The sequence below is a fragment of the Nanorana parkeri genome, unplaced genomic scaffold, assembly GCF_000935625.1.
Source record: "Nanorana parkeri isolate BGI_ZX_2015 unplaced genomic scaffold, ASM93562v1 scaffold480, whole genome shotgun sequence".
NCBI lineage: Eukaryota > Metazoa > Chordata > Amphibia > Anura > Dicroglossidae > Nanorana > Nanorana parkeri.
Window position 1 is genome coordinate 507,372 of NW_017306748.1, and position 26,049 is coordinate 533,420.

Genomic DNA, 26,049 nt, shown 5'->3' on the forward strand with positions numbered 1-26,049 from the left:
CAAATTCGCGCGACAAACGCGCGATTTGCGAACCGCTCAATGTGAACGGGGCCTTAATGAATGACTAAAATCCAAATGTGAAGATAGTTGACAGGTGAAGTGTATTTTCAGTCCTCTATATACATTGGTGGGGAATTTATCAAAAGTGGAGCAGACATAATCTGGAGCAGTTGCCCAGGGCAACCAATCAGCACGCTCTTCAGTTTTCTCAGTTAAGATTTGAAAATGAGACAAATAAGCTGATTGGCTGCAGTTCAAATCTGCTCCAGAATTGTCTGCTCCAGCTTTGATAAATTCCACTGACTGAGTAGATATTCCATGTCATCAATGGGAATGCCAATGGCTAGAACAATGACCTACATACTATGGGCCCCAACTTCAAAGAGGCTGAGCGCTGTGATTCTTGACTACTTGTGGGGAAATAACAAGTATGTGATATTACTTGCTACTACCCATTATATTTGCAAGTACTTGCAAATATAATGAAAATGAAAAATGTATGGGATCCACAAGTCTTTTATCAAGTGCTGAAGCATGAACTTCCCATGTCACCCCCAAAGCAACCAATCAAAATTGTACAAACTCAGAAAAAAAAATGACATTTGAAGAATGATTGTTTACATTTGATTGGATTCTATGAAACGACACATTTTTTTTTCTTGGCATTTGAAAAATAAGCCGAGGGTCTGCAAACTCCCATCTTATTAATATAGTAACTGCAAATGTGCTTTACATTACCGTGTCTGGAAATGTAGAAGGAGCGGTGTTGTGTGATTCACCATATGCAGACATGTGTGTGGATATAGAATCCATCACTCACCCTGTAGATTGTTTGAGTGCAGTCCACAGTGCAATCGACACAGGCAATCACTTTTGTCTGCTTACCACACTGGGTAACATTTGTCAAAGTGTCTGTTATATTGAGTGTCTTAGACAGTCTGCGTTTCTCATTTTAACCAATCAGGTTTGTATTAATTTATTTCCCCACACTGAAGGGTTTTAGAGAGGGTGTCTGTAGGCTGCCAAGGAAAACAATTGAAAAGTTCTGCGACGTGAGTCCTATCTGTGGCAGCGCTCTTACGGGGGTTTTCTCTTAGGAAGTTTTTTTTCTTATAGGAAGTATTTGTGGAGGGGTGTGCTGCTTTAGTTTAAGTGTGGACCGGGGTGTCCAACTTTAGAAGACAGAGCAAAAAAACAAAGTCTAAAGCGCTACTACCATTGATGAACAGGGTATAGGGGGTGTTGAGGCCTGGAGGGCTTGAAGAAAGCAGGTTATGTACGATCAAATACTCCGTTGGGTGTCAGAGGCGAGAGGGAGGTGTCAGAGGCATTCTTCAAGCCCTCCAGGCCTCTATACCCTGTTCATCAATGGTAGTAGCGCTTTAGACTTGTTTTTTTGCTCTGCCAAGGAAAACACAGTGCAACATTTCCTCCCTCATTAAATTGTAAGGTGCAATTATACAAATTGTAATACATGTGATGGAGTTTAGAATAGACTTTCTTCTATATGATGTAGCTTAGGAATCTGTAGATACAAGCATCAAGGGGGTCTGCTTGTGGAACATTCCTGCTGCCCATCATGCTCCTTTGTGCTTGGTTTATGACAAATGAACTGAGATTAGTAGCAAAATGTCCAATTTGATCAGTCACACTAAATTAAATGAGGGCTGCTAAATTTTTTTGGGTGGTGTACCCTAATTTGCTATAGCATCGCCCCTGGTAACTACATAACTGCTACACTTCTTTTAGTAATTGACACTGGAAACTGCTGGACAAAATGTCTGTGGCAAACTGCTTACCCTCTCTGTAGGTGGGGCACTGCAGAGCTCTTGGTGACCTTAGGGAGGCTTAGCCTATCACCCCTGGGATGTCAAGTTTGACTTCCACAGGAACAGTTGAGAATTGCAAATTCGTCATCTGCCTACATACCGGGTGTTACTGAACATTTTCACATACCGTTTATCTGAAGGCCACCTATACTTATGCATTTTTCGTCATATGCTCAGTTTGAAATTCCAGTTTTTGGCAGGTTTAATTTATTGGTTTGAGCTGATAAAACCCATATGGAATAATTTCATTCTAGTTACAGTCAGACTTTGTCAGTCATGACCTCTGTATTAAGTCAAAAGCCTGTTTAATTTCTATTACTGTTAATAGCCTTTGTGCCCACGGTCAGTTCGCTTTACAATTTACATTTTATTTTTTTTGATTGTCAGTTTTATCAGATATTTAACTACTATAATAGGATATTTTTCTGAAAGCTTCCTATTCTAATGGAATATTCTTCTGAAAGCTTCCTGTATATTTATGTAATATATTGTGGTGCTTCTTGATAACATCACCTGCAGTATTTTGTGTTGTAATAAATAATCCAATCTCTCTTCTCTAACAGTGCCAGTATACAAGCAGTTCATCTTCCAAATTAGGCAGGTTGAGACCTTCCAAAAGGCCTGAACTGTGAATGTTGTGCCCAAAAAAGCACACAGAGGACAAAGAACTAGTCATCAGTATTGCCTGTAGGCTCCCTGCAGCTGATCTCTTCCCCATTATTGACTTATCGTGCCTTGTTCTACACCTTGCAGAGGTGGCCATTCTGGTTGAGGCAGTGATTTGCCTCCTCATGTCAGAACTGCTCCCCAATGTCTGGTGATCTGATAAATTGTTGGGTAATATTTAGGAAGTAGCAGGAGTGATGAAGGAAGCATAGATACACAGAGAGAATGAAGTATGGATAGACCATGCATCGATAGTTACAGCTTCCTCTCTAGCAAGAACAGTAGTGTGAGCAGCACAGTAGTGACATTACCAAAGCTCAGTCAGAGGCAGCAGTTCCTTAGATCGCACACTGCAGATATACAGCTATACAGGAAGTGCCCTGCTATTTTTCAAAGGAAGAGGCAAACATTTCAGGGAAACTGCTTAGTTGCAAGATTTTAGTTCAGGTCCACTTCAAGACCGCTATACATTGGTAGAGCTTATCACATAATACAACCATTTTTGAAATTTTCCCAGTTATGGAGTACAACCCTGTCCATAGACCAGCCTCAGTAGTGCTAGTTATTGGAGGAGCTGATACAATTTATGCAACAACTAATTAATTTCTGCAAATCTGGGAAAACATAACGGTCACAAGCTGATATCCTCTGATTTGAAGGGAAGCATCATGTGTGGTTCTGTTGGTACAGAGGTGCTACTGAGAATGGTCATTGTTCTTGGTGAGACATCTGCTGGGCTAGCCTAAGGTTCAAATGGTTTTAGGAGAGGGTGTTTTAAATGTAATCCACTCAAAACTGAAATGTGTGTGGGCTTCCTTACTTTTCCTGTTCACTGTTTTGGTTTTTTTGTTTTGTGCTTTGATATTCTTCAAGTGGAATGGGAACTTTAATTGCATGATACCCACTTTATTTTGTTGTCGTTTGTGCAAATTTTCCTTTTTTCCATGAATGATCCAGAAGTTTCATGGGGTGCTGAATGACCAGATTGTGCTTATTTTGACATATGCATGTAGGGTCACATTTTTGAAGATCATGTTGCCCCAGACTATGCCTAATTGATTCAGGCAGGTGGATCTTTACAAGTTTGGCCAGAGCACTAGCTGTTCTCACCAAAGTTGCATATCACATTGAATGAGAAATCTATTGCTACTGCCAGCGTGCAGGTGCACTATATTATTGGCCAATAAATGAACATCCACATCTGTAAGATCTGATAAAATATGATAAAGGGAAGGTTGACTAAGGTGAAGTCAGAGTGCCTGCTTGTAAAAGGTGTATGGGTGCCTACAGTGCTTATCTGCCTTAAATGTTTACGTTTTACTGCACAAAGGTGTTTGCGTACCAGTTCAGTGTTTCCAATTGTCACATTTACAAAAGATGCCATTTTCATATTGGCCATTAGCAAAATATGTTTTTTTAAGCCTAGGAGTGATTGTACTTTCCAAAGTAGTCAATTATGGATTGATTTAATGTTAAAAAAAGTTAATGTTTCAGTAACCACCCCCCTGGTCCCCAAACTATCCAAAGCTGAAGTCCTCCCACCCAGGTCCATATTTACCTTCTCCAACGAAGGCCACTTCCCACGTTAACCTTTTGTCTGGCAAAATTTAGGTCAGCACTGCCTTCGCAGTAATTTCAATAAACTTGAATGGACGTACCCATACCTCGGGATCTACATTCAAGTTGATGGAACATTGCTGTGTAGGTGCAAGCATCACCTCACTAGCACTTGCCATCCTTGATGTATACATTGTATAGGGGGTATCAGGCTGTGGTTGGTGCGGTCGTGCAGCTTAGATCAGCTTAGGGGGCCAGGGTTTAACTTAGAATAGTTTAGGGGACTAGGGAGGGGGCTGGGTAGTTGTAATGAAAAGTTAATTTTGTAGTTAACATTTTTTTTATAATTGCTACACAATAGAATGTTATTAAAATTGATCTGGTTTTAGTCTGCAGGTGCTGTAATTTTTTTAAACTGTCAAAAAAATGTTGGTTCTTTGCAATATGGCAACCTGGAGGTGTTCCATACACCGTTGAAAAATATAAAATGCCCTCAGAAATCTCATTTTCTGCTTGAGTGATTGGCTCACTGATTTTTACAAATGTCTTACTAAGCTATAGTCTAATTCAGGCATCTCCTGCAAGAGGAGTTTGAAATTCTGTGACATACTCAAACAATTTTACAAAAATATAACACTGCAACTTTTCTGATTGCAACACATATTGCACCAAAACATTTTAATGGGATGACCCTCCCATTCAGAAATGCAATAGAGGAAGGATGTCGTGGAATAAAAAGGAACGGTTTGAATCTGTGGAAAAGCTAAAATCTTAGCAAAGTATATAGATAAGTGCAGAGTTACATTTCACTGTAACAGAAGTTGCATTTCAAAATGAACCTGTGACCAGGCTATGGACATCTAATATGTTTAATGAATTATGGGTAGTCCCCCTGTGTATACCTAGTTTTACACCTCTCCCCCTAATTGCATATTTAGACAAAACATAAAAGGTTGTAAGGGTTTCTGGAGGGGTGTAAATGACCGTCCAGGAGAGATATTTTAAAGGAATATACAAATTTTATTGCTAATACATAATTGATTAATTGCATACATGATTCAAAACAATCTATTTGGCTATAATCATGAAACCACATTTGAATACATTGAACAACATAATGAATTGTCGGACCAAATGAATTTTAGAGCTGTTAATCATGAATATACCGATGTATCCTCTGCAGGGTTTTGATTTTTAATAAGATTGTTTTGAATCATGTATGCAATTAATCAATTATGTATTAGCAATAAAATTTGTATATTCCTTTAAAATATCTCTCCTGGACGGTCATTTACACCCCTCCAGAAACCCTTACAACCTTTTATGTTTTGTCTAGACATCTAATATGTTACCTATAAATGAGCTCCTGTAGCTGCAGGCACTGTGGAACCGTTTATCCTTAAATGACTTCAGGGCTTCTGCTGTGAATTTTAAGTCCTTCTAGCAACTCCGTTTCACCTGTTCTATTCTTCCAGAGCTTCTGCTATGTGTTTACTCTATTTGAAGTCTGAAAGACAGGGTGAACTGAACTGCTGCATCACAGCTAAGGGTGTAGGGGGGATTAACTAAGCTGTTCTGCAGCTCCTGCATCTACAGAGGTAAGGAACAACTCATTTTAGAACTCACTCACTGCTTGTTAAGAATACAAAATAATTGAATTCCCCTAGTTTACCTCAAAGGATCTCTTACTACTTATAATAATGGACTAAGAATAGCTCATAGCAGAGACAGGAGTCACCAGATTGACCTTTTACTCTAGCTTCTAATTTGTTGGTAGTCTAGATCCTTAAAGTGGAACTACAACCTCCTATCCCTTACAACCATGGATGGTGCCATCTTAGCCTCGATTTGGTTTGCAGTTACCATGGTACTGCATAATAATCAACTATGACACCAGCCATTTGAGGGTTTGAATGTTCAGTTGAGAGCTAAAATAAGCACATTGGAAACCTTGACAGTTGGTATGCCTGAAAAGTAACTGTTTTGTGAGACATTCAATTGGTGGGTAAAGTTCCTCTTTAAGACAACTGGAATGTAGATGCAGCATGTTGGTAAGGCTGCATAGTGCTTTGCAGAATTCTTGTTGAGGGGAGTGCGTGGGGAAAAAAAAAACAAAAACGTAGGCCTCTCCTGATCTGCAGTCACTCTCTCTGACTCTAGTACTTTAACTGCAGATTTTCCTACATTTTCAGAATTACCCAAGTGATAATAATGTTTTTTCTGAAAGGCATGCCTGTTCATTGTAACTTAGTTCAAACATTTTTGCTTGTTCCAGTAATACTCAATCACATGATTAGCAAACAAAGTGTAGGCAGCCTTTTTTACAGAATATATTTATTGTTGTGTGCCCACTGTAATCAATGTGGTGTAAGACACAGTTATTAGTGTAGTGATTCATAGCCCACCATGAATGATAATAAGCCAGACTTCTACTATTGATATACTCATTCAGCAGAAGACTAAAGCAGATCGAGGTCTGCTTGATAAATTCTGCCATCTCAGTCTCATCCCCTGCTTTCTCTTAAACACTGCTGCATCTCACATCTAATATATAGAAAGTAGTTGGGGCTTTCAGTTGTTTCAGCGGAGGTGGAAGTTCTTGTTTTGTTCTACTTTAAAAGTGTTTTCTTTCTTGCAGACAAGCACAGGGAATGCCCTTTTGACAAAACAGTCTTTTTGTAATAAAATAGTCTCTGTTGTTGGCACAGATGGCCTCCCTGCCTGTCTCCAACCTTCCTGCAAGTTAGTCATAGCTTTATATTATAAAATCTTTCTGTCTGATCCTGATGTGATTGCTTCCTTGCTGTCTCTGAAGAAAAATTGTAATTTCACTTCTCGGAAGGATTATTTTTTTTACTAGAGATGGTTTTTAGTGGCCCTGACAGATAGATAACGGTCCAATTTCAGATTGTGGCAGTTCAGGACCCACGGCACATACTGCCAGACAGGATGTTGTATTTAATGCCGAAATGATGCTGATATATGGACAGTTCTTTTAATTCTGACAATTGGTTGAATTGGTAGAGACATTAGGCATGCTGAACGTTTTTGTTGTAGAGAAGCGCCAAAGGCAATCCGTGTCCCCCACACCAGGAGAAATGCTGAGCATAAATGCAAGATGCAGCCCCACAGCAGTCAAGGGAACTGGAACATCTAGAAAGAAACAGAGAGAGGGGCGCCCATCCTAGTGCAGAATGTTTTAATCCAATATCAAAAATTGTACAGACAGGTACTCACAATAAAGATGTGAAAACGAGCAACAGGACAATGGGAACTGGAGCAGAACAAGTGTCCATATAGAACGTCCTGTGTGAGGCTCGCTGTGGTGTCAACACGTTTCCGGGGCACGCCCCCCTTCGTCAGGACGTGCCCCGGAAACGCGTTGACACCACAGTGAGCCTCACACAGGATGTTCTATATGGACACTTGTTCTGCTCCAGTTCCCATTGTCCTGTTGCTCGTTTTCACATCTTTATTGTGAGTACCTGTCTGTACAATTTTTGATATTGGATTAAAACATTCTGCACTAGGATAGGTGCCCCTCTCTCTGTTTCTTTCTAGACATTAGGCATGTATATAGTAAAGCTAGGATATTATAAATGTGTTCATTAACCATTTGTACTTCTTTTGGATAAAGATACATCTGGATTATTATAAATGGAACTAAAGAAATATTTCAGATGGCACAATCTTGCAAATTTATTTCGCTGAACTGTTCTATACTAATAGGCTCTTTATCACCTGTCCTGTTTTTTGGGGTGAGAAGTGCAGTCAACAGTGATACAGTAAATGGCAAGTCAGATTTCCTGTCTACCCTGGATGAGCAGCAGAGAATGCATTTTGATTGACCTTGCCTGACAACAGTGGAAACAGGAAAGCCATATTTGTATAGGCTACCTATCCCCTTGCAATACTGCTTTTTAGTGCCAATAATGTTAGGGCCTTGTTCACACAGGCTTCAGTTTGTATAAGATTAGAATGTAGAGCAAGCTTCTGTAGATAACAGGTATTCAACAAGTTTCAAGTAGTGGTAAAGCCTGTTAGTAGCTTGTTCATAGTGAGAGTCAGTACCCTTATTAAGATCTGTGTTTAGCCAACAAAACTGGACCGGAATGCATACCTTCTGCCAGGACAACATTTTAGTAGTTACATACAAGCTTTTAACAGATTTCTATACATCCGATTAAAAAGAGGTACAATTGAGCAGAAAAGAGGGACAGAAAGGTTTGGATGTAAATGAGAGACAGGCCCTACCAATCAGGGACAGTTTGGAGGTATGTGAATTCTGTATTGATTTGTACAGTCACTACCAAGCCGATTGTACAGTCACTCAATGATATAATGCATGGACCCACCACGCAAGAATAGAAAAACAAGACTGTTACGATAGGCCCTCACACTACATGATTGTTGATAAATGGAGAGATTGTAGAATCAGATTGTAGCTGTGTGGGGCCAGCTTTATGCAGAACTTTCACTGGAAGTGTTAGTTGTACAGATTTTATTTTTCCTACCTGTGGAGAAACTGATATGTCAGGAGCAATTGTAGAAAATTGCTCATGAGTATTCAAATCCAATAAGATGCATGTGATGGGGGACTAGGAATTTGCTTTGCACATTTCATTTTGTTTAAAAGCATCTGTCAACCAGTTTAGAGATTGTAATATCAGGTGTTTGCTGTCAAAGTGCAGGGAAGCGGCTCACTTCTTCACCCCAGCAATACCTTTTTGCGGGACTGCAAATGTATGGCACTGAATAAATCATGTTCCTCTAAATTACATACTTTCCATGAAACCACCCAGCAGTAAACATGTGCAGCATAAGAAAAAAACAAAACTGTTACTATTTAGAATGCATTGCCAATCTTTCTCAGAATTTCTGTTCTGAGAAGTCAATATATAAGACCCTATGTATGCTGTGCCATGTTTTCATTTGTATTTTTTGTGAATACCTGAGCCAGCTTCAGCTGTAAAGCAAAGAATCATGCATATCACAATACATAACTGCATTTACCCCTCCCTTAAAGTTTGAGGTTTTACCACATCTTGGTGAATTTTGTTTTGCAGGTGCTTTGAAGCACAATGACTGGCAGTACCCTGTACATGTCAATACTTTTACATACATGAGTATTTATATCTACTGTGATGTATTCCTGCAGACATGTAAAGTGTGACTGAAGAAGTACCTGTAGAGATAAAATGCAAGATCTGCATTTAAGTTAATGTTCTCTCATGTGGGTGACAGATCAGCTCTACCTGCAGGGTGCTAGGCACAGCCCAGGGGCAGCACCTGTTGGTGGCCAAACCTTCCCCAACTTCTAGAAGTAGCTCAGCTTTTGCTCAGCCTAGTGTCAGAGTAAGAACCTAAACTCCCTGCTTAGTGGTCTTTTAGTGCCCTCTGGCCTTCAGCTCTCTGGTTTGTAATTTCATCCAAGGTGTTATGCACCTGGATGTGGCTCCTGTGGTCAGACCTCCGATGTCCAATGGAACTGGTAGAATCTGTTTTGCAGAGACCAGCCTTTGATAATATTCAAGAATTTCCATTTCTTACTTTTTTGCCAAAAGTTGCCTTTTGGTAGCCATCACCTCTGCCCACAGGGTTTCAGATGTATTAGCCTTGTTTTGCAACCCCCTTTTGTGGTCTTGCATAAGGACAAAATTATTTGTCAAAGACGGACACCTTTTCACCAAAGGTGTTGTCTGCTTTTTATCTTGATGAGGGCATTTTTCTCCCATCTCTGTGTCCTCGTCTCAAGGAAATAGCTCAGTTATTGCTTTGATGTCACCAGGGCTGTATTGGTTTACCTTTCTGCTGTTCTTCTTCCTACTCCTTCTCAATGTTTTACAAAGATAATTATGTTGTTGTAACCTTGGATGCTTGTTTTGGTTGCAAAGTCTTGCAGGCAGCAATGTAGATTTCCTTATTGGGGGGTAGTTGTCTTGCTGTTCCCACCCCTCAATAGACACTGCTTTGTGACATCCCAACGGCCAGGATCTTCTAGATATCTGCTGTGTCTTTTAATATATGCAAACAAAATGTTAATTGAAGAGAACATCACCTACTCCTCAAGCCCTCTGATTGATATGTCTGTGACCTTTTTTGTTTTTGTTTTAGTACTTAGCATTCTACTCCTGTAAAGGGGAACTATAACCCACTATAATGGCAATGATCTTCTAGATGTCCACTGTGTCCTTTAATGAGTGCAAGGAAGAACAGTTCACTTTCAAAACAAAGATAAATGCACCTAACATAATTACTTTATACAGTAGTTAGGTGTTTGACCAATTTCTAAATTAAGGCACACACAAGTTATATGTTAGGTGGACACTGGGGGATTGTATTACTCACTGTATTTTTCTTGGTTGCTCCAATGGCAAGATCTCTTAGTTGCAGTTCCCAACTCTAACTCTCTATTGTGCTTTTGTAAAACTAAGAAAGGAAGCCTCACTTCTCCAGATGTGAAGTAACAAAAATGGATAGTTAATCTGTAAAAGTAAATCTCCCTTGATATGGCTTCAGAATGTGTGTGAATGGAACCTCATCAGTAGAGATTTCACCAACCTAAAACATAAAGGAGCGAATGAAAACAGGTGTCTTATCAGTATACACTAATAACTAAAATATCCATTTGAGGTAGTGTTAGCCTTTAGTGAAACTGACTTATAGGAGAAGTCTGTCTCAGGAGCCTGTAATGGATTAAAGGCATGATAATAAGACCATTGTTAAATATTGAAACAACCTAATATCCTTCTTCCAAAACCAATCTCCCAACTTCCTGTAATATTTAGTGTATACTTAATGAATTATTGGGCATCATTTTTCTAGAATCATTCTTTGTACTGCTACATCAAGCTGTACTTTGTACACTAGAAAGGTTAGTACTGTTGTGATGATTTCATTTAGTGGTAAATATCACCACAGCCCCACGCACAAAATAACAGCTCAGTAAATATTCTAAACCAAATACAAATGGACATCTAAGCAACCTCATTTTATCATAAACCGCTCTCCTGAACAGAAAACCCGCTGCAACTTCTGATTAAAATTATTGATCAGTGAAATAAAAGATTATCTGATTAATTCATCTTTTTCCCTTACCCGTACACCTCATTCTCAGCTCTCATTTATTCTACTCTTTCAACTTAAAAACGTATTTTAATCCTTGTTCTCCATTTCCCATTGCTTCTTTTCATCCCAGTTCTTAAGAAATATTTTTAACCAAGCCTTCGGTTTTGTTATGTTTATGTATAATTGGACACAAATCATAACCTTGGAATGCCAAAGATGAGAAACAATTGACCTGCTTGAAGTGATTGTTTTATGCTCACACTCCACTGTGAGCACAAAGATAAACTGTGTACATATACTTTTGTTGTGGGGCTAATTTTATTTACTTTTTATAATTGGTAAAATGGAAACTGTAGAACCCCACAAGTCTTCATCTTTTTCTGTTTGCTCGCACAAACGTAAACATTCAATTTTTATTCTTGTTCTTCTATATGATAGGTTCTGTGTGTTGCAGTACCATTGAATCAGAATAGGAAAACAACTCACAACTACAGTAGGCATCACTGCATCGGCACTACAGAACACCTCAATGTACATGTGGTGTGCTGTGTTAAAAATAAAAATGGCACACTGATGTATATTTTTTTGTCTCTCGCAATGCATTGACAGCCTATTTTAAATGAAGGGGCACCCTTAAGTGGGAACTATGGGCAAAAAAACCAAACTAATCTGTCCCTAGCATCAACACTGCCATTTTTTTCTGAGTCCCCTCTGTTACATAGAAGTCACAGGCCAATGAATCAACTGTGATGGCTACGCCCCAACATTTCATCCCACTATGGTGCAAGCAGGCACAGCCTACATGGGTCTGTTCTTAATTCAGGAGCAGTGCAGCATCGTTGCCACACCATCACAGCAAGCTGTAGTTGGTGGACTTCAGTGTCAGGCTCAACAAGAATGTGTGGGTCTTTACGGCACTAAGAGAAAACTGTAAGGGCCGGTTCACACCACAAACAGTGCATTCCAGAGCGATCAGCCTCTGGAACGCACTGTATTGAAACACGGCCGGCTCCCTGCGTTAAGGGGCACCACATTTACGTCCCCCGCCCACATAGTGTTCGCCCGCATCTGAACGTGTGGCACATCGTTGTCTGCGTTCCTGTCCGGTGCGATCTGCAAAAATAGTGCTTGCAGCATTTTTGCAGATTGCACTGGACCATGTGCCATGCCTGTGCATTACATAGACTTTTTCCTGGGCTGTGTTCTGAGTCGGGAAACAAAGGAGACAGGCCCCATAAAAGTTTATGGGGGCTGTAATGCACAGGCATGGGCAGGAGAGTGAGAATTGTGTCACTTGAGGTAAACAATCACTGGGGGCAATGGCTGTCGGACCAAGGTAAATATACATCTATGGAGGGGGAGAGTGAGTTAGGTCAGAGCAAAAAGGATACCTGTACTTTGTCTAAAGTGCATTTATCCTTTAACTGCCGTTCATGTTACAAAAACGCTCACTTTGCTGGACAGCCTCTACCTCCCTAGTAAATCAACCCTATTAAGTAGTGAAGACAAGATTAAGATACCAGCCTCAAGACTGCATCTTCAAATGCAAGGCATCAGTGGCAGCTCCACTATCTGCAATTGAACAGGTACACTTTAATACTTCCAAATCAAAACACGTAGATGAAGAATACTTATTGATTGCTGGGATGTAGACTTCCATTTGCAGCAGAATAGCATTCGCTCTTTACTATTTTAATAATAATTTTGTGATTAGAGGAAATTATTTAAATTTCTCCATAAGTGACTGCATGATTTCTTTTATTTGTTAAAACAAATTTTCACTGCTTCCTACCTCATTACTAGACAGATTTTCTCTAAAACTAACACAATAATACATGTGCTTGTCAGTTTTAGAGCCATCTATAGAGGAGGCTTTAAGAAAGTGGATATGAAAAAGAGATGTTAAACTGTGACTGTCTGCAGTGTGGCTGTACTATACTGCAGAAAAAAAATCAGAGGTTGAAAGTCAATGTTGTTTCTTGTTGATATTGATGCCATCTAACTCTAGGGCATGTCCTTTATTACTTTTACTAATTTGTGAAGCCCAGAGCATTGCACTGTCAGCGTGTCCGCATGGATTAAGGGAAATGTACAGGCCACTCAAATCCTCCCCTAAATGCATCAAAGCATATCTTTCTGGACCTGGCTTTGTGTACCAGAGTTTATTAATGTAGAAAAGTGTGCATAGTGTACAAGATCGTATCATGTCTTTATGTTTGCAAAGAAAAATCACTGGCACCAAACTGTAACTGTTCTTGAGGGGAGAAAGAACTCCAAAGAAACAGGGGCAGCACCTTACAGTCAGGGGAAACTGGATGTCTGGCAAGAGAAGAACAAAAGGAGCACCTCCAAGAGGTAGTTACCACCATGAAAGGCTGGTCAGGTAATCAGGTGAAGTGGTCCACTGCACAAACATAAAGACATAAGGAGCGCCTTCATAGTGTAAATTGCAATTTAATTAAAAAAAATTAGGCTAAAAATTGCTACTGAAGAGCTCAAACAAATGAGGTTCTGATAAAAGGGGTTTGGTCCCTGAAACGCGTCAACTGGAGGAAGATGTGCCTCATCGATTCGTCCATCCGAATTCACCTTGAGATTTATTACTACCAGCATGTTACTATTGGCTGTTTGTGAGTACCTTCAAGCTGTTTTTAAAAAACTTTTATCACTGCAGGGAAGTGTAACGCTCCTAATTCAACCGCTAGGATCTCAACTGCGGAGTCTTGTATCATTAACCCTTTCACACCTGGGTATGAAAAGGGTTTAGGTTAATCAGTAAGTATTCCAGGCGTATCTCTCAGACTTAGTTCAGAGAGTTAGGAATTATTCACATCATACACCTCTCCCTATCCACAGACTACAGTAATTGTTATTGGACAATATTTAGAGTGGAATCGATATTGCAGTGTTTCAGTAAAGTATACAACTGTGTACTCAACCAGGCAACAAATGAGGTATACAGGCAGCAGGTGAATGACAAATACCTGCTATGTCAGGCAAGCGTTAGTGAAGCAGTACATGCAGCAGTATGAGGTTATTTCAGCCCAAAAGAGTGAGCAAGCGAGGTCAGAAATGCAATCAGCAGTACAATGGAAATATTCCAGCACCTGGAGTATTACAGAAATAGACTGTTTGTTCATAGGTTTGTATTTAGCAGTTAAGTTGGTGGTTGTAAGCCAGAGGCTGCTGATACTTGCGGTTTAAGAAGGGACCCCAGCAGGGTCAGAGATGTCTTGGTGGGGCAAATGAGTAGAGCGGTCCCGGTCTCTTGGTTCCTCAGGCTCAGGTGGTTAAAGTTAGCATGGCGTACACTGTAACATTAGTGGAACGCCGTGCTAAGCTTCACTTCCGCATTTATCGTAGCAGTCGGGTTAGGTGGGCGGAGCCTAGTGACGGCCGCTGTGGACGTTGCGTTCCACTCTGGAACGCAAGGACTTAATGCCGACAAGAGCTAGCCGGCTATGCCGTATGCATATGTTACAGGAAGTGAGCGGATCGGCTACATGTTTCGGCTCACTTCCCAATCAATAGAGCCGACTTGTGACAGCTTCTTTGTCACAGGTCGGCTCTAACTATGAGGATGAGTGGAAATCACTCACCACATAGTTCTCCTTTAAGTCCTACTCTGTTTCTAAAAAAATTATTGTCCAACAGATTTAAAACAAAAAATGCAGCTCTGGCTACTGTACTCTCCTTTTCACTGATGCTGTCCCTCACAGTCTCACCTGCTCCCTGGATCCACTGCCTGTCCTCTGCCAGGTTGAATGACATCCATCATCATCCAAACCACTTCCTGTGAGGTCAGGTAGTAATGGACATTCCTCCTGGGAGCACATCATTATGCTGGCCTGACTGGTCTTCCAGTACTCCTTGACAGCGCTATCCAGAACCGCCCACTGCCGATGTTGATAAAGAAAAAGAAGAACCAATGATGTCACTGAACCAACCAAAGGACTGAAAGATTTGAGGTATGTATGCATCAATTTTTGTTTTAAAAAAAAACAAAACAAGAAAAACAATTGGGTAGGGGGAGGAGATTGGATGGGAAATTAGGGGGTACAAGGTGCAGGTATATGCTAAAGGTGGAGCTGGGCTACATGCTGATTTTGAATTATTATTGCCTATAATTGTATTTTAACACTTGCACCAAAACTTCCCCTCTGACCAAATTTTAAGATTGTGCCTAAATGTTTGGCTTTTGTCATAGAAGTACCTTTGTTGGATGTGAAGATCCAGCTATATCTGCTGGCTTTACAGATGTAGCAAAATTATGTGTTTGATTCAAAGTGAGCAGTTCTCACTTGTTTTTGTACCTCTGACCCCTACAGACGTGCATCTAACATCCATTCTCATCACGTTATAGTGCTCAGCCTGTTGTTGTTCTTACAAAATGTGTGGTTTTCTAAGATGGAGCACACATCAGTTTACCAGAAATAACATTGCTTTTGTCACTGATCGAGCTGTCAGAAGGGCCACCTAGAAGATGTTAGAATTTGAGATGAAAGCATTGGACTGTTGTACATTATACCTTTCCTCAACATGCTAACAAAGCATGTCAGCACAAGCCTAGAGTTAGAGATAGACAGAACTTAAGAACATCAATGCAAAAATCTGTAGCTGAGTCCCTTTCTGTTTGTGCGTGAATGAATTCTTCTCAGACATACATAAACATATGTGAAAAATATGTATACTTTGAAATATTGTTAGATAATTAAAATCCCTTGTGATTTATAAACTGGATGACAGTGGTGTGCATGGAAATGTTTCTCTTTGCTCAACACTTTTAATGAGCTGTCAGATTGGTGCCCTGCTGTCTTCTGCACTGTACACTAATATAAAAATCACCCTGCATTAAATAGATTGATCGCAGTCACTCGTGTAGCTTTAGCATAACTATTTGTGGCATTGTAACCCATCATGCAAGACTGGTATTATGCTGACCGAAAAATAGGTGTGCAGCTAATTAGGGCTGTACAGACTTTGCTTGGATTGGCATCCCTTCGATTCAAAACCAGTACTCGCACAGAGCTCTGTTTCCATCTGCAAAGCCAAATACAAACACCTGCCCAGTTCTGGTCCTGCAATGTAACAGGGGCAGACATGCTGCCCTGCAAACTGTTATACTGCACAGGCATCACAAAGATCAGACCACTGGAGTAGTCTTGTGGTGTCTAATGCTGTCCTCTTCTTTCATTGCTGATCAGCAGAGTATCTCTTTAGTGCACCTACTATAGATTCATGTCAGTATTCTGAATGTTTCAGATAGGTAAGAGAACAATGCACACAAAGACTAAGGTTGATGGACCAACTTACAGTGTATATAAATGCAAACCATCAACATCTAGGCAAGGGGGAGATGGGTTCATCCATCTAATAGCAATAGCCTTAAGAGCCATGAATAATGCTTCCCATAGGAGTATTCTGTTGTAGTGTGGTCAGTGTTCATTGTGCAGTAAACACACAAAAAAAGCAAATGTCAGGCATGCAGGAAGCTGAAGGACTTAATAGGGTAGCAAGGAAAACAGTCACTTGCTTCCACAAATCTGCTATGACCAGGTAACTCCAGGGGAGGTACTTAAAATCAGCTTACCAGGAGCATTTAATACTATCATTGACTAGGTGTGTTTCTTGTAGGCAAATTACCATGGCTTGCTGAATCATGGCCCTTTTCAGTGGAGTGCCCCTACTGCTATTATTCCGAATGTGAGAGGCCCACATCTATCACACGCTGTTACTCTCCATAATAAATATGAGTCAGAGGAAGTATAAGCCCTAAGCCAGTAATCATTTACTTTAGATGTAAAGGACATTAATTGAAAACTGTCAAAAAAAAATGCCTAACCTGGAAGCTAAGAAATGTATCACGAACCAAGTAAAATATCATAACTACCTGAACATACCAACAGGTATTACCTGCATGAACATTACACATGCGTGTAGGTAATCTGCCATGATGTGAGCATATGTAAATAAACTACCTTTAATTAGTCTCTTGACCTACTGAAATTGGTAATAGTTATGCAGGAAACATTTGATACAGTAACCTTGGGATTCCGTAAACCAGAGAAGTATAACAGCCAGTGGCTGACTTCTAGTGGCCAATTGGGGACAACTGCCAATTGGGGACAACTGCAAGGTTTGCAGCAGTAGTGTATGGTCTGTAAAGCCGCAGCAAAGGCACCAGAGAGGAGGGCGACAAGTGGGCATATCAGGGGAATAAACGGCCATATTAGAGACATGGATAACAGTCTGGTTAGAATATGGAGAATGAAACATAGTAGGGTTACCAACACGTTTCCATGGTGAGTTTAACGAGTACTCAGGGAGGCATAGCATTCCCATTAAGTGTCCCAAAGAAATAACAGGGAGCAAATGATAGGATATACCATGAAATAGGGAGAATTCCAGTGCTTGCCTCATAATTTACAGATTATGCATGTAGTCATCAAAGGATCCCAGATGCAACAGTCTCAGGTTGGATGTTTGGTGCAGAGCCAGTTCATTGCATGTTCAGGGACAGTAATACATGCCCTTTGCTATTTTCAAGGACCTACAATCTTGCTTGATAGTCCATAAAGTAAATAAAGCCTTTTTCTCTGAGATCACATTTGACCTCAATAAAGGTAGCTCCGTGCTTTTGTAATTCCATGGAAAACAATGGTATTCTCAAAAACAAGAATATTGCTTTTCTGTCGGGCTTTCCTTAGAATGGTCCTTGCAATTTAGCAGTCTATCAAGGACAGGCCTTGGTGAAGTACCTGGAGTTTGGGGTTTAGCAGGCAACCTATGCAAGCTTTTGACTGCAGAGCCCATAAAAGACTGTGCACCAGGGAAAGTACTTTTCAACCATTTGTCAAAAAAAGGTGTCAGGAGATTGTCCCTCTGCCTTTTTTGGGAGCCCTGTAACATGAATATTATTCCGTCTTCGGGATAGGGAAAAGTCATCATCCAAGAAAGAAATCCTGTTCTCCATCTCAATGACGCTCCAATTTTTTGTAGTGTTTTGTCTTAGTGAATAATTCCTATATCAGTCTTAACCTCATCTACCTTCCCTGCCAGAGAGCATGTTATAATGGCAGCAATACCTGGTCATTTACCTAGAAGTTGTTTATGCATTCCCCATTGCAGACATGCCCAGCCTCTTGGTATTGTGCAAACCATTGTTAGGATGAAAGAGGACTCTGACCTTCATCTTGGTACTCCATCCTTCCAAACTCTTTCAGCCGTTTGGCAGTGGCGTGCTGACGGCTATTACTCATGGCAGGTCAGGCAGGGTGCGCTGGTCACAAAAAGCTGTTCTTTACATCTGGATTTGTATTAGACTGATGGGATGGATGAGGATTTGTGGGGCTCTTTCAGCACAACTCACTCAAAAGCAGCCACCCATGCTGACTGTTAGCCACACCCCTTGGCAGCCCTGTTTTTAGCATCGGTTTAGTCCATCTTTTGGATTATGTGGGAGAAAATAAAACTTGCATGATACATCTGTTGCCAGATCAATGCCAGAATGTTGTCCAAGCAAATAGTCCAGAGCAGTCTAAAAACACGCTGAATATTAGCAAATTACTTTTCATTGCCAATGGTTGTGGGTTTATGGGTGCCTGTATCACAAGGACAATTGACCCTGGATATTTTGCAAGCGGTGTACAAGGCAACTAGTGTCAGGGATGTCAGGCATTGTTTGAAGAACGTAATAAAGCAGGATTGTGGAAGAAGAGCATACTTGTAGATGCCAGTTTGACAAATGCAATGATGATTTATTTTGATTGTAAATAATGCATGCCCTATGTGTTTTTTTTTACATCTGCATTATAAGCTATACTGATATTACCCTTCTGCCGGGTATCATATTGGTGTTTCTTACTGTGTCAGGGGTTATAATTTATTAAGAGTCAAACCATTTTTAAGTTAGTCAAGTAGACTGGGGAAGGTTAGAATGGTTGCTAACTTTTTAACTGTATGCAGCTGTACATGGGTATACACAGGAATTATAAACATGCACATGTGTATGGATGAATAGTCTGCGTTCAGAGGTGTTTATGTAAGTCCAGCATATCCCTGTGTATAGTCTTCTGTGGCTGCACCTGTAGCTCCCCGGTGGTGAGTACATGCTAGAATTTATCACTGTTCTGCCACAAGCAACCATGTGCATGAGCTCTTAGAGATCCAGTTGCCACCACATATGTAATAGCCACATTGCAATGCAGTTAATCAGATCTGCTTCAATCATCTCCGCTGCACATACTATAGTGAAGTGCTTATTATCAGGCAGCTCCACTCTGCCTTCTTAGAGGTGACTTTGACTATGTTTGCTGACTTTGCTCATGATGAATCTACGGATGGAACCCTTTCCTGCTTTTCTAGGTGAAAGATAAAGAGAAGCAGTGTCACTGTGGTTACATTTCTAGGTTTATTATTTTCCCCTCACCAAATATCATCTTGTTCTCTGTCAGTGCTTCTCTTAACATTTTATAGTAGGAACTATCTCTCCATTCCTCGCTGCATTAATAAAAAAGCTAAGCAGATACGGGCTGCCTTATCCTATAAATCAGCCTGATGCTGGAGTAATTTAGGAGCAAAGCCTTATCTCAGAGGTGAGCGAGATGAGGTGAATGGGACCCAAAGGAGTTCCCTTATGTCGCTCTGTGTATTTTGTGTAAAATGTCTTCGGTAATAAAAAACCATCATATATTCGCCACTGTCATTCAGCGAACAATGAAGCAGGAAATTAGTAAACCGCAGCAGGAAAATCAGATTCTATTCTAGGGCTTAACAGTGTTATACATGCAGCATCTAAAATGGCAGAATCCCAATGAACTCTTCCGTCTATGTGATGCCATGCACCGTTTTTCTATATACACGGTACAATTATACTTTTTACCACCCTTAGCCACGTTGACAGCAGAATAAGGCACTTTCTTTGTACAGCAACCAATCACACTGAAAATTGAACTGAATATTAGGTTAGAGAATCAGCAGTTATGTGGCCATGAATGCAAAGAGCTTTCTAAAGCTTTTAGTGCATTATTGGTTGGCAACCTTTAAATTAGTATGTCTATAATAATGAAATAGAAGAGTGTATTTGTTGCCTATAGCAGCCTGTGTGGTGTAGGCTTTCATTTAAAACATGCACTGCAAATCTGACAGCTGCATTTATTTGTTTGCCGTGGTTTACAGACATTTTATTTCTTTCAGTTTTTGTAAGGCAGTGTCAAGGCGAGTGGATCATGCATTACAGTACAGTTGTAAATTTAACATAGTATCTCTAGAAAAGTCATGTTCTCGAATGAAAATCTCAACATTAGATTTCCCCTGCAGTGTTAGTTTAGAATGTCCAGCACAGAGAAACAAGTATTTGTATATTTCTCATAAGTCACAAACCTAGTTGTCATTATTCATCCCCACAGAGCTACCTCCTCATGTATCACTGGTCCCTCCCTATTAGATTGTAAGCCGTCACGGGCAGGGTCCTCCATACCATCTTGTCTTGAATTGTATTGTAATGTCTTCCTTATATTGTAAAGTGTTGCACAAACTGCTGGCGCTATATAAATCCTGTATAATAATAATAATAATAGTAATAATGAACAATTAACAGAAAACATAAGAACACACTTATGAAGTGCTGTAATGGGGGATTTATAGTGTAACCTTCAGGAAAATGCAGGGGTTAGCTTTGTCATATGCTTTACAACATGTCAGTTATCAATCTTTTACTAGTGTGTTTGCTTTAGAATGAATTATTAAAGCCCTTCTGGCTTCTGTCTCTCTTTAGGTGTTCACGAGGTACGGGAAATGTTACATGTTCAATTCTGGACAAGACGGTCGGCCTCTGCTCACCACTGTGAAAGGAGGGACAGGAAATGGCTTAGAAATCATGTTGGACATCCAGCAAGATGAGTATCTACCAATCTGGGGAGAGACTGGTGAGTACTAGGGATTTCCATAACACAATTCTTCCATGCAAAACAAAAGGCATTCACATGTCTCCACATTGCTTAGCATCCAGCTGAGTGTCCATAATAGCTGTTTTATAGGAGAGATACAGCCAATAATAAATAATCATTAATACAATTTCCATATGAATGTTTCAAGAATTTGGTATCTTGGCTATAGAGGTGCCATTAGGGCAGTGTACCTATGGGTTTTCAGAGCTGTAAAGCTTGGATATCTAATATAATTAGCACAATGTAATGTGGGAAAGCAAAGTGCTTCCACATATGTGGCAGTACCTAGGCCCCCCTTTTTCTTTCAGCCACATGGATGCCCATTAGGGCTTTGACATGTTGGAAGCATATCTCACCTACTCTGCAAAATCTACAGGTGAAACTCGAATAATTAGAATATCGCGCAGAAGTTCATTTATTTCACTAATGCAACTTAAAAGGTGAAACTAATATATGAGATAGACTCATTACATGCAAAGCAAGATAGTTCAAGCCGTGATTTGTCAAAATTGTGATGATTATGGCTTACAGCTCATGAAAACCCCAAATCCACAATCTCAGAAAATTAGAATATTGTGAAAAGGTGCAATATTCTAGGCTCAAAGTGTCCCACTCTAATCAGCTAATTAAGCCATAAGACCTGCAAAGGGTTCCTGAGCCTTTAAATGGTCTCTCAGTCTGGTTCAGTAGGAATCACAATCATGGGAAAGACTGCTGACCTGACAGTTGTGCAGAAAACCATCATTGACACCCTCTATAAGGAGGGAAAGCCTCAAAAGGTAATTGCAAAAGAAGTTGGATGTTCCCAAAGTGCTGTATCAAAGCACATTAATAGAAAGTTATGTGGAAGTGAAAAGTGTGGAAGAAAAAGGTGCACAACTGGGATCAGGAATTCTGACTTTGGCCTTATTTGCAGCCTACTGTTCTTGTTACTTTGGCTGCTGAAAGGGGGAAGCAGATGGAGTTGAGCTACTAAGAGAAGGACTTAGGCAACTTAAAGTGATACTAAACTCAGGAGTCAAATCTTTCAAATGCATCCAAGTGCGTTAACTATTAACATAAACATATCTTATTTGTGGATCACTCGGCTGTAGATCCTCAAATCATCTCTGAATTAGTGCCGACACTGTCCTTCCTTCTGAAGGGGGGCTACTCTTGTTCCCCATGGTCCCTGTGTGTGTTGTAAAGTAGTCACCACTCTAAACTCACTCCCGTGACGGACTACAATCTCAGTTAGTTTACTAATTTGTGTTGACATTGTAGTCCATAAAGGGAACGAGCTTTGGAAGGAAGGACAGTGTGTCAGCATGAATTCAGAGATGATTTGAGGATCTACAGTGAGTAATACACAATATAAGATACATTTTTGTTCATAGTTTAGGTACTTGAATGTATTTTTTTTTTAATCAGATAGTTTGTTATTATTTTCTTATTGTTCAGATACAAAAGAAAATAAAAGGTGTACAAAATACAATATAAAACAGACTGTTAAGCCAACAGCAAAACATATGGAATAATCGCCACAATTCAGACAATACAGAAGTGTTATGTATACAATATACTATACTCAACCAACACCTTCCGATGGGGCCAGAGCAATACAAAAACATTCTTGAATGTATTTTTAAGATTTAAACTCCCGAGTAAAATGTCACTTTAAGGGACTCTGCTGGGAATTTTGAGGAAAAATTGCTCCACAATGCCTGCAGCTACAGAGGCCAATTAGGACCTATTTTAATGCTTATAAAAGTGTTTGTTAAAATATGTAAATACTCGAATGTCCACATCCTGGCCTTTTCCCTTTTAGTGGTGCATTAAACTGATTCAAAGCAAATAACTGGTATTGCAAGACAACTTTGCTGCTTATTTTATATCTCTCCTCCTCTGAGATGATTACTTTGTCTTTTTTTTTGCTGTGTAGAAGTGTAACACAGTGAAACTGTTTTTTTACGATATTGCTATTGCTGTCTCTGTTATAGCTCTGTACTTTGATTTGTTACTGGTTCAGCTGCACAAGGATACAAGAAGTTTCTTAGGGAATATATGTGGTAATAAAAAAGGAGGTGAAGGCCAAGATGCAGGTTTGCACGCATTGTGTGGAACATAGAATATTATGCTTTTATTGTATGTTTCTCTTATGATACTTGTAACTATGTGGGTAGATGATGTAGCCACAGAGGGATTTGGAAATAAAAAGCAGCCCATGGTGGGGAAGTTTGCAACAAAACAGCTCAGAATTGTTCTGGTAATATTGTTATTTTCTATCTTTGATAGTTTGATTAAAAGGATTTTATTTTGTACAGCGCTAGAAAGTTATTTTGAAGGACCTCCTTCAGCTTGCTTGGCACTGACAAATGTCAATGCCCACACTCTCAGCAGTTGCCTCTCTAAAATAGCTGCCCCCCTAGTGGCTTTTATTACAGGAAACATGACCTATAGAGGTGGCTGTCAAGATACATGTTGTGTGTGAAGGATGGAGAGAGCTGTCCAGACTGGCAAAACATCAAAGCATTTCCATCTGTCCTTGGGAAGAACGGGTACAGGCCATATATCACATGAGGGGAGCTTGTGATTCATACCGACATTTGATGTGATCAGTATCTGCCTGTTTCATTTGTACATTTTGTTTTTGATTTATATCTAATTTGTGTAGAAAGTCTAATTCTTTTGTGCTTGTAGTTTGTCCTTGGAGCAGAATTTTAAGAGAATGAGTGCCAACTTGGGCTATGCAACAATTTCAGTGTTGAGTCTTAAAGGAAACCTTTCCTGAGAAATGTAAGGTTTGCCCCTATTTTGTATTGTCCTATTGGAGAAGGTTGCATACTACGTGTATCAACTTACCAGTGTATAAATCACAATATGGATAGCCCTAATCATTAGACACAAGTTCCTATATACTTATAATTTTGCTATTGTAATAAAAACTAATGTGGTCAGACGTTCTTACCCTTCCTCACCGATAAAAATTTGTTTTTGTCTGTGTTCTGACAGGAGTGATGAGAAATATTCCTAACATAGACACAGCTGGTAATAAAACTCTGAACAGGGGTCTATCTCTTCCACACTTTAAAAGCTAAAAACTTTCTATTCCTTTTTGGATAAAGTTTGCACTTAAAAGTAGATATAACCCATAAATGAATGAGATGTTCCATAATTGTACAATATGTACCCACATTTTCTTTTGGGACTGCATTTGGCAGGGTGACCGTGCGGGAGACAATTTATAAGACTGGGACAGAATGTTGTCATCCTATAACAGGCAGTCTCTGAATGAGAACGTTCATGGCAGGATTACCAGTTTTGCAGATTTAAAAAAAATATACCAGATGCTAGACTGGTCCATTTGGACCAGCAGTAAACTGGTGGCCAGCACTCTGTTTAACAAAAGTAGCAAGGCTATTAAGAGCAATGTCAACTTTCTCTTAGGAAAGTGGTATCAGCCATACATTGCAGCTTAAACCTATAAGTAGCTTATCAAAACACATACACAGGTAGACGTAATATTAACCAGTTGACATCCGGGGTGTTAAACCCCCTTCCCATCCAGGCCATTTTTCAGTATTCAGCGCTGCGGTTCTTTGACTGACATTTATTCCGTCATGCAGTGCTGTACTGAAATTCATTTTATACCCTTTTTTGGGGACACATTGAGCTTTATTTTGGTGTTATTTAATCACCACTGGGGTTTTTATTTTTTAATATATTAAGGAAAAATTACAGAATTAAAAAAAAAACAGTTTCCCCTATATTAAATTCTAAAACATTTATAATTACCCAATTTTTTGGTAAAATGTAAAAGACGGGGTCACGTCGGGTAAAAAGACACCAAACATGTCAAGCCTTAAAATTGCGCACGCGCGCGCGAAACCTCAAAAAAACTACATTACCCCAAATTGGCCATAGGCGACGCATTAAAAGCTTTTACCGCTCATCAGTTTAGTGTTATCAGTGATTGATGGCCCTAAAATGATTGCTCTCACTGCGACGTTCGCTTCAATATGTAACATGTGTAGCGCAATTGTCATTTTCGCGTGCTGGCGCATGCTACGCGTATTTACGTTTATATGTGCGTAAACGAAGGGGAGGGGACTTAAACATTAGGGGGGGTTCCTTTTTTTATTTGTGACTTTTATTTTTTTAAACTTTTTTTGTTTGTGACTTTTATTTTTTTTAACTTTTTTTATTTATATAGATTTTTTTTTTACACTTATTGTTATTGCTATTACATAGGGGGATACCATCCCCCTATATAATAGCACAGGTACACTGACAGGTCCTCTTTATGGAGACATTAGGGGTCTCTAGACCCCTAATGTCACCTGGAGACCCCATAAGAAGCTGATGAAGCACAGATTTGCTTCATCAGCTTCTTCTCTCTGACTGACAGGTGAATGCGGAAGTGATGTAATACACATCACTTCTGCATTCACACTACAGAGGGAGAACAGCAAGGAGCTGATCTCCCTCCCTCCCTCCTCCTCCTGACGCCCTCCCGAGCCAATCCCGGGCCGCAGATGGGCTAGCGGATCCCGGGATTAAAGGTGAGGGGTCAGGAGGGTGGAGTGGTGGCACTAGCGAACGGGGGGGGCGATCCGAAAATCATGCCGTACAACCGATCTATAGAGCCGCTGATCGGTTGTATGTGAAACATCCGTTAACGGCTGTAGAAACGAGCGGGTCTTTCCTGCCCGTGCGCGCGAGCAGGAAAAAAATGCCGTCTGGACACGTCAACCCGCGGATGCGAGTCTGCCGTCTGTCCGTTTTTTCTTAAGGGAGCTAAAAGGACAAAAGGGAAATATGTCCCCAAATATCCTTGGATATACATTGAGGGGAATGTATCAAAACTGGAGCAGACACAATCTGAAGCAGCTGTGCATGGCAGTTAAGATTTGAACATGGAAGAGAGAAGCTGATTGGTTGCCATGCACAGCTGCTCCAGATTTTGTCTGCTCCAGTTTTGATAAATCCCCCCATTATATATA

The 26,049-nt window shown here is 40.1% G+C and overlaps 1 protein-coding gene across 2 annotated transcripts in view; it reads left to right on the plus strand.

Moving 5' to 3' along the window:
• The window catches only part of LOC108790551 (acid-sensing ion channel 2), a 434,952-nt gene that overhangs the window by 279,269 nt on the left and 129,634 nt on the right, over window positions 1–26,049 (plus strand). For both annotated transcript variants that reach the window (XM_018560838.1, XM_018560837.1), the window contains exon 2: window positions 20,896–21,046. In XM_018560838.1, the coding sequence (XP_018416340.1) occupies window positions 20,896–21,046 (151 nt within the window). The remainder of the gene's footprint in view (window positions 1–20,895; window positions 21,047–26,049) is intronic.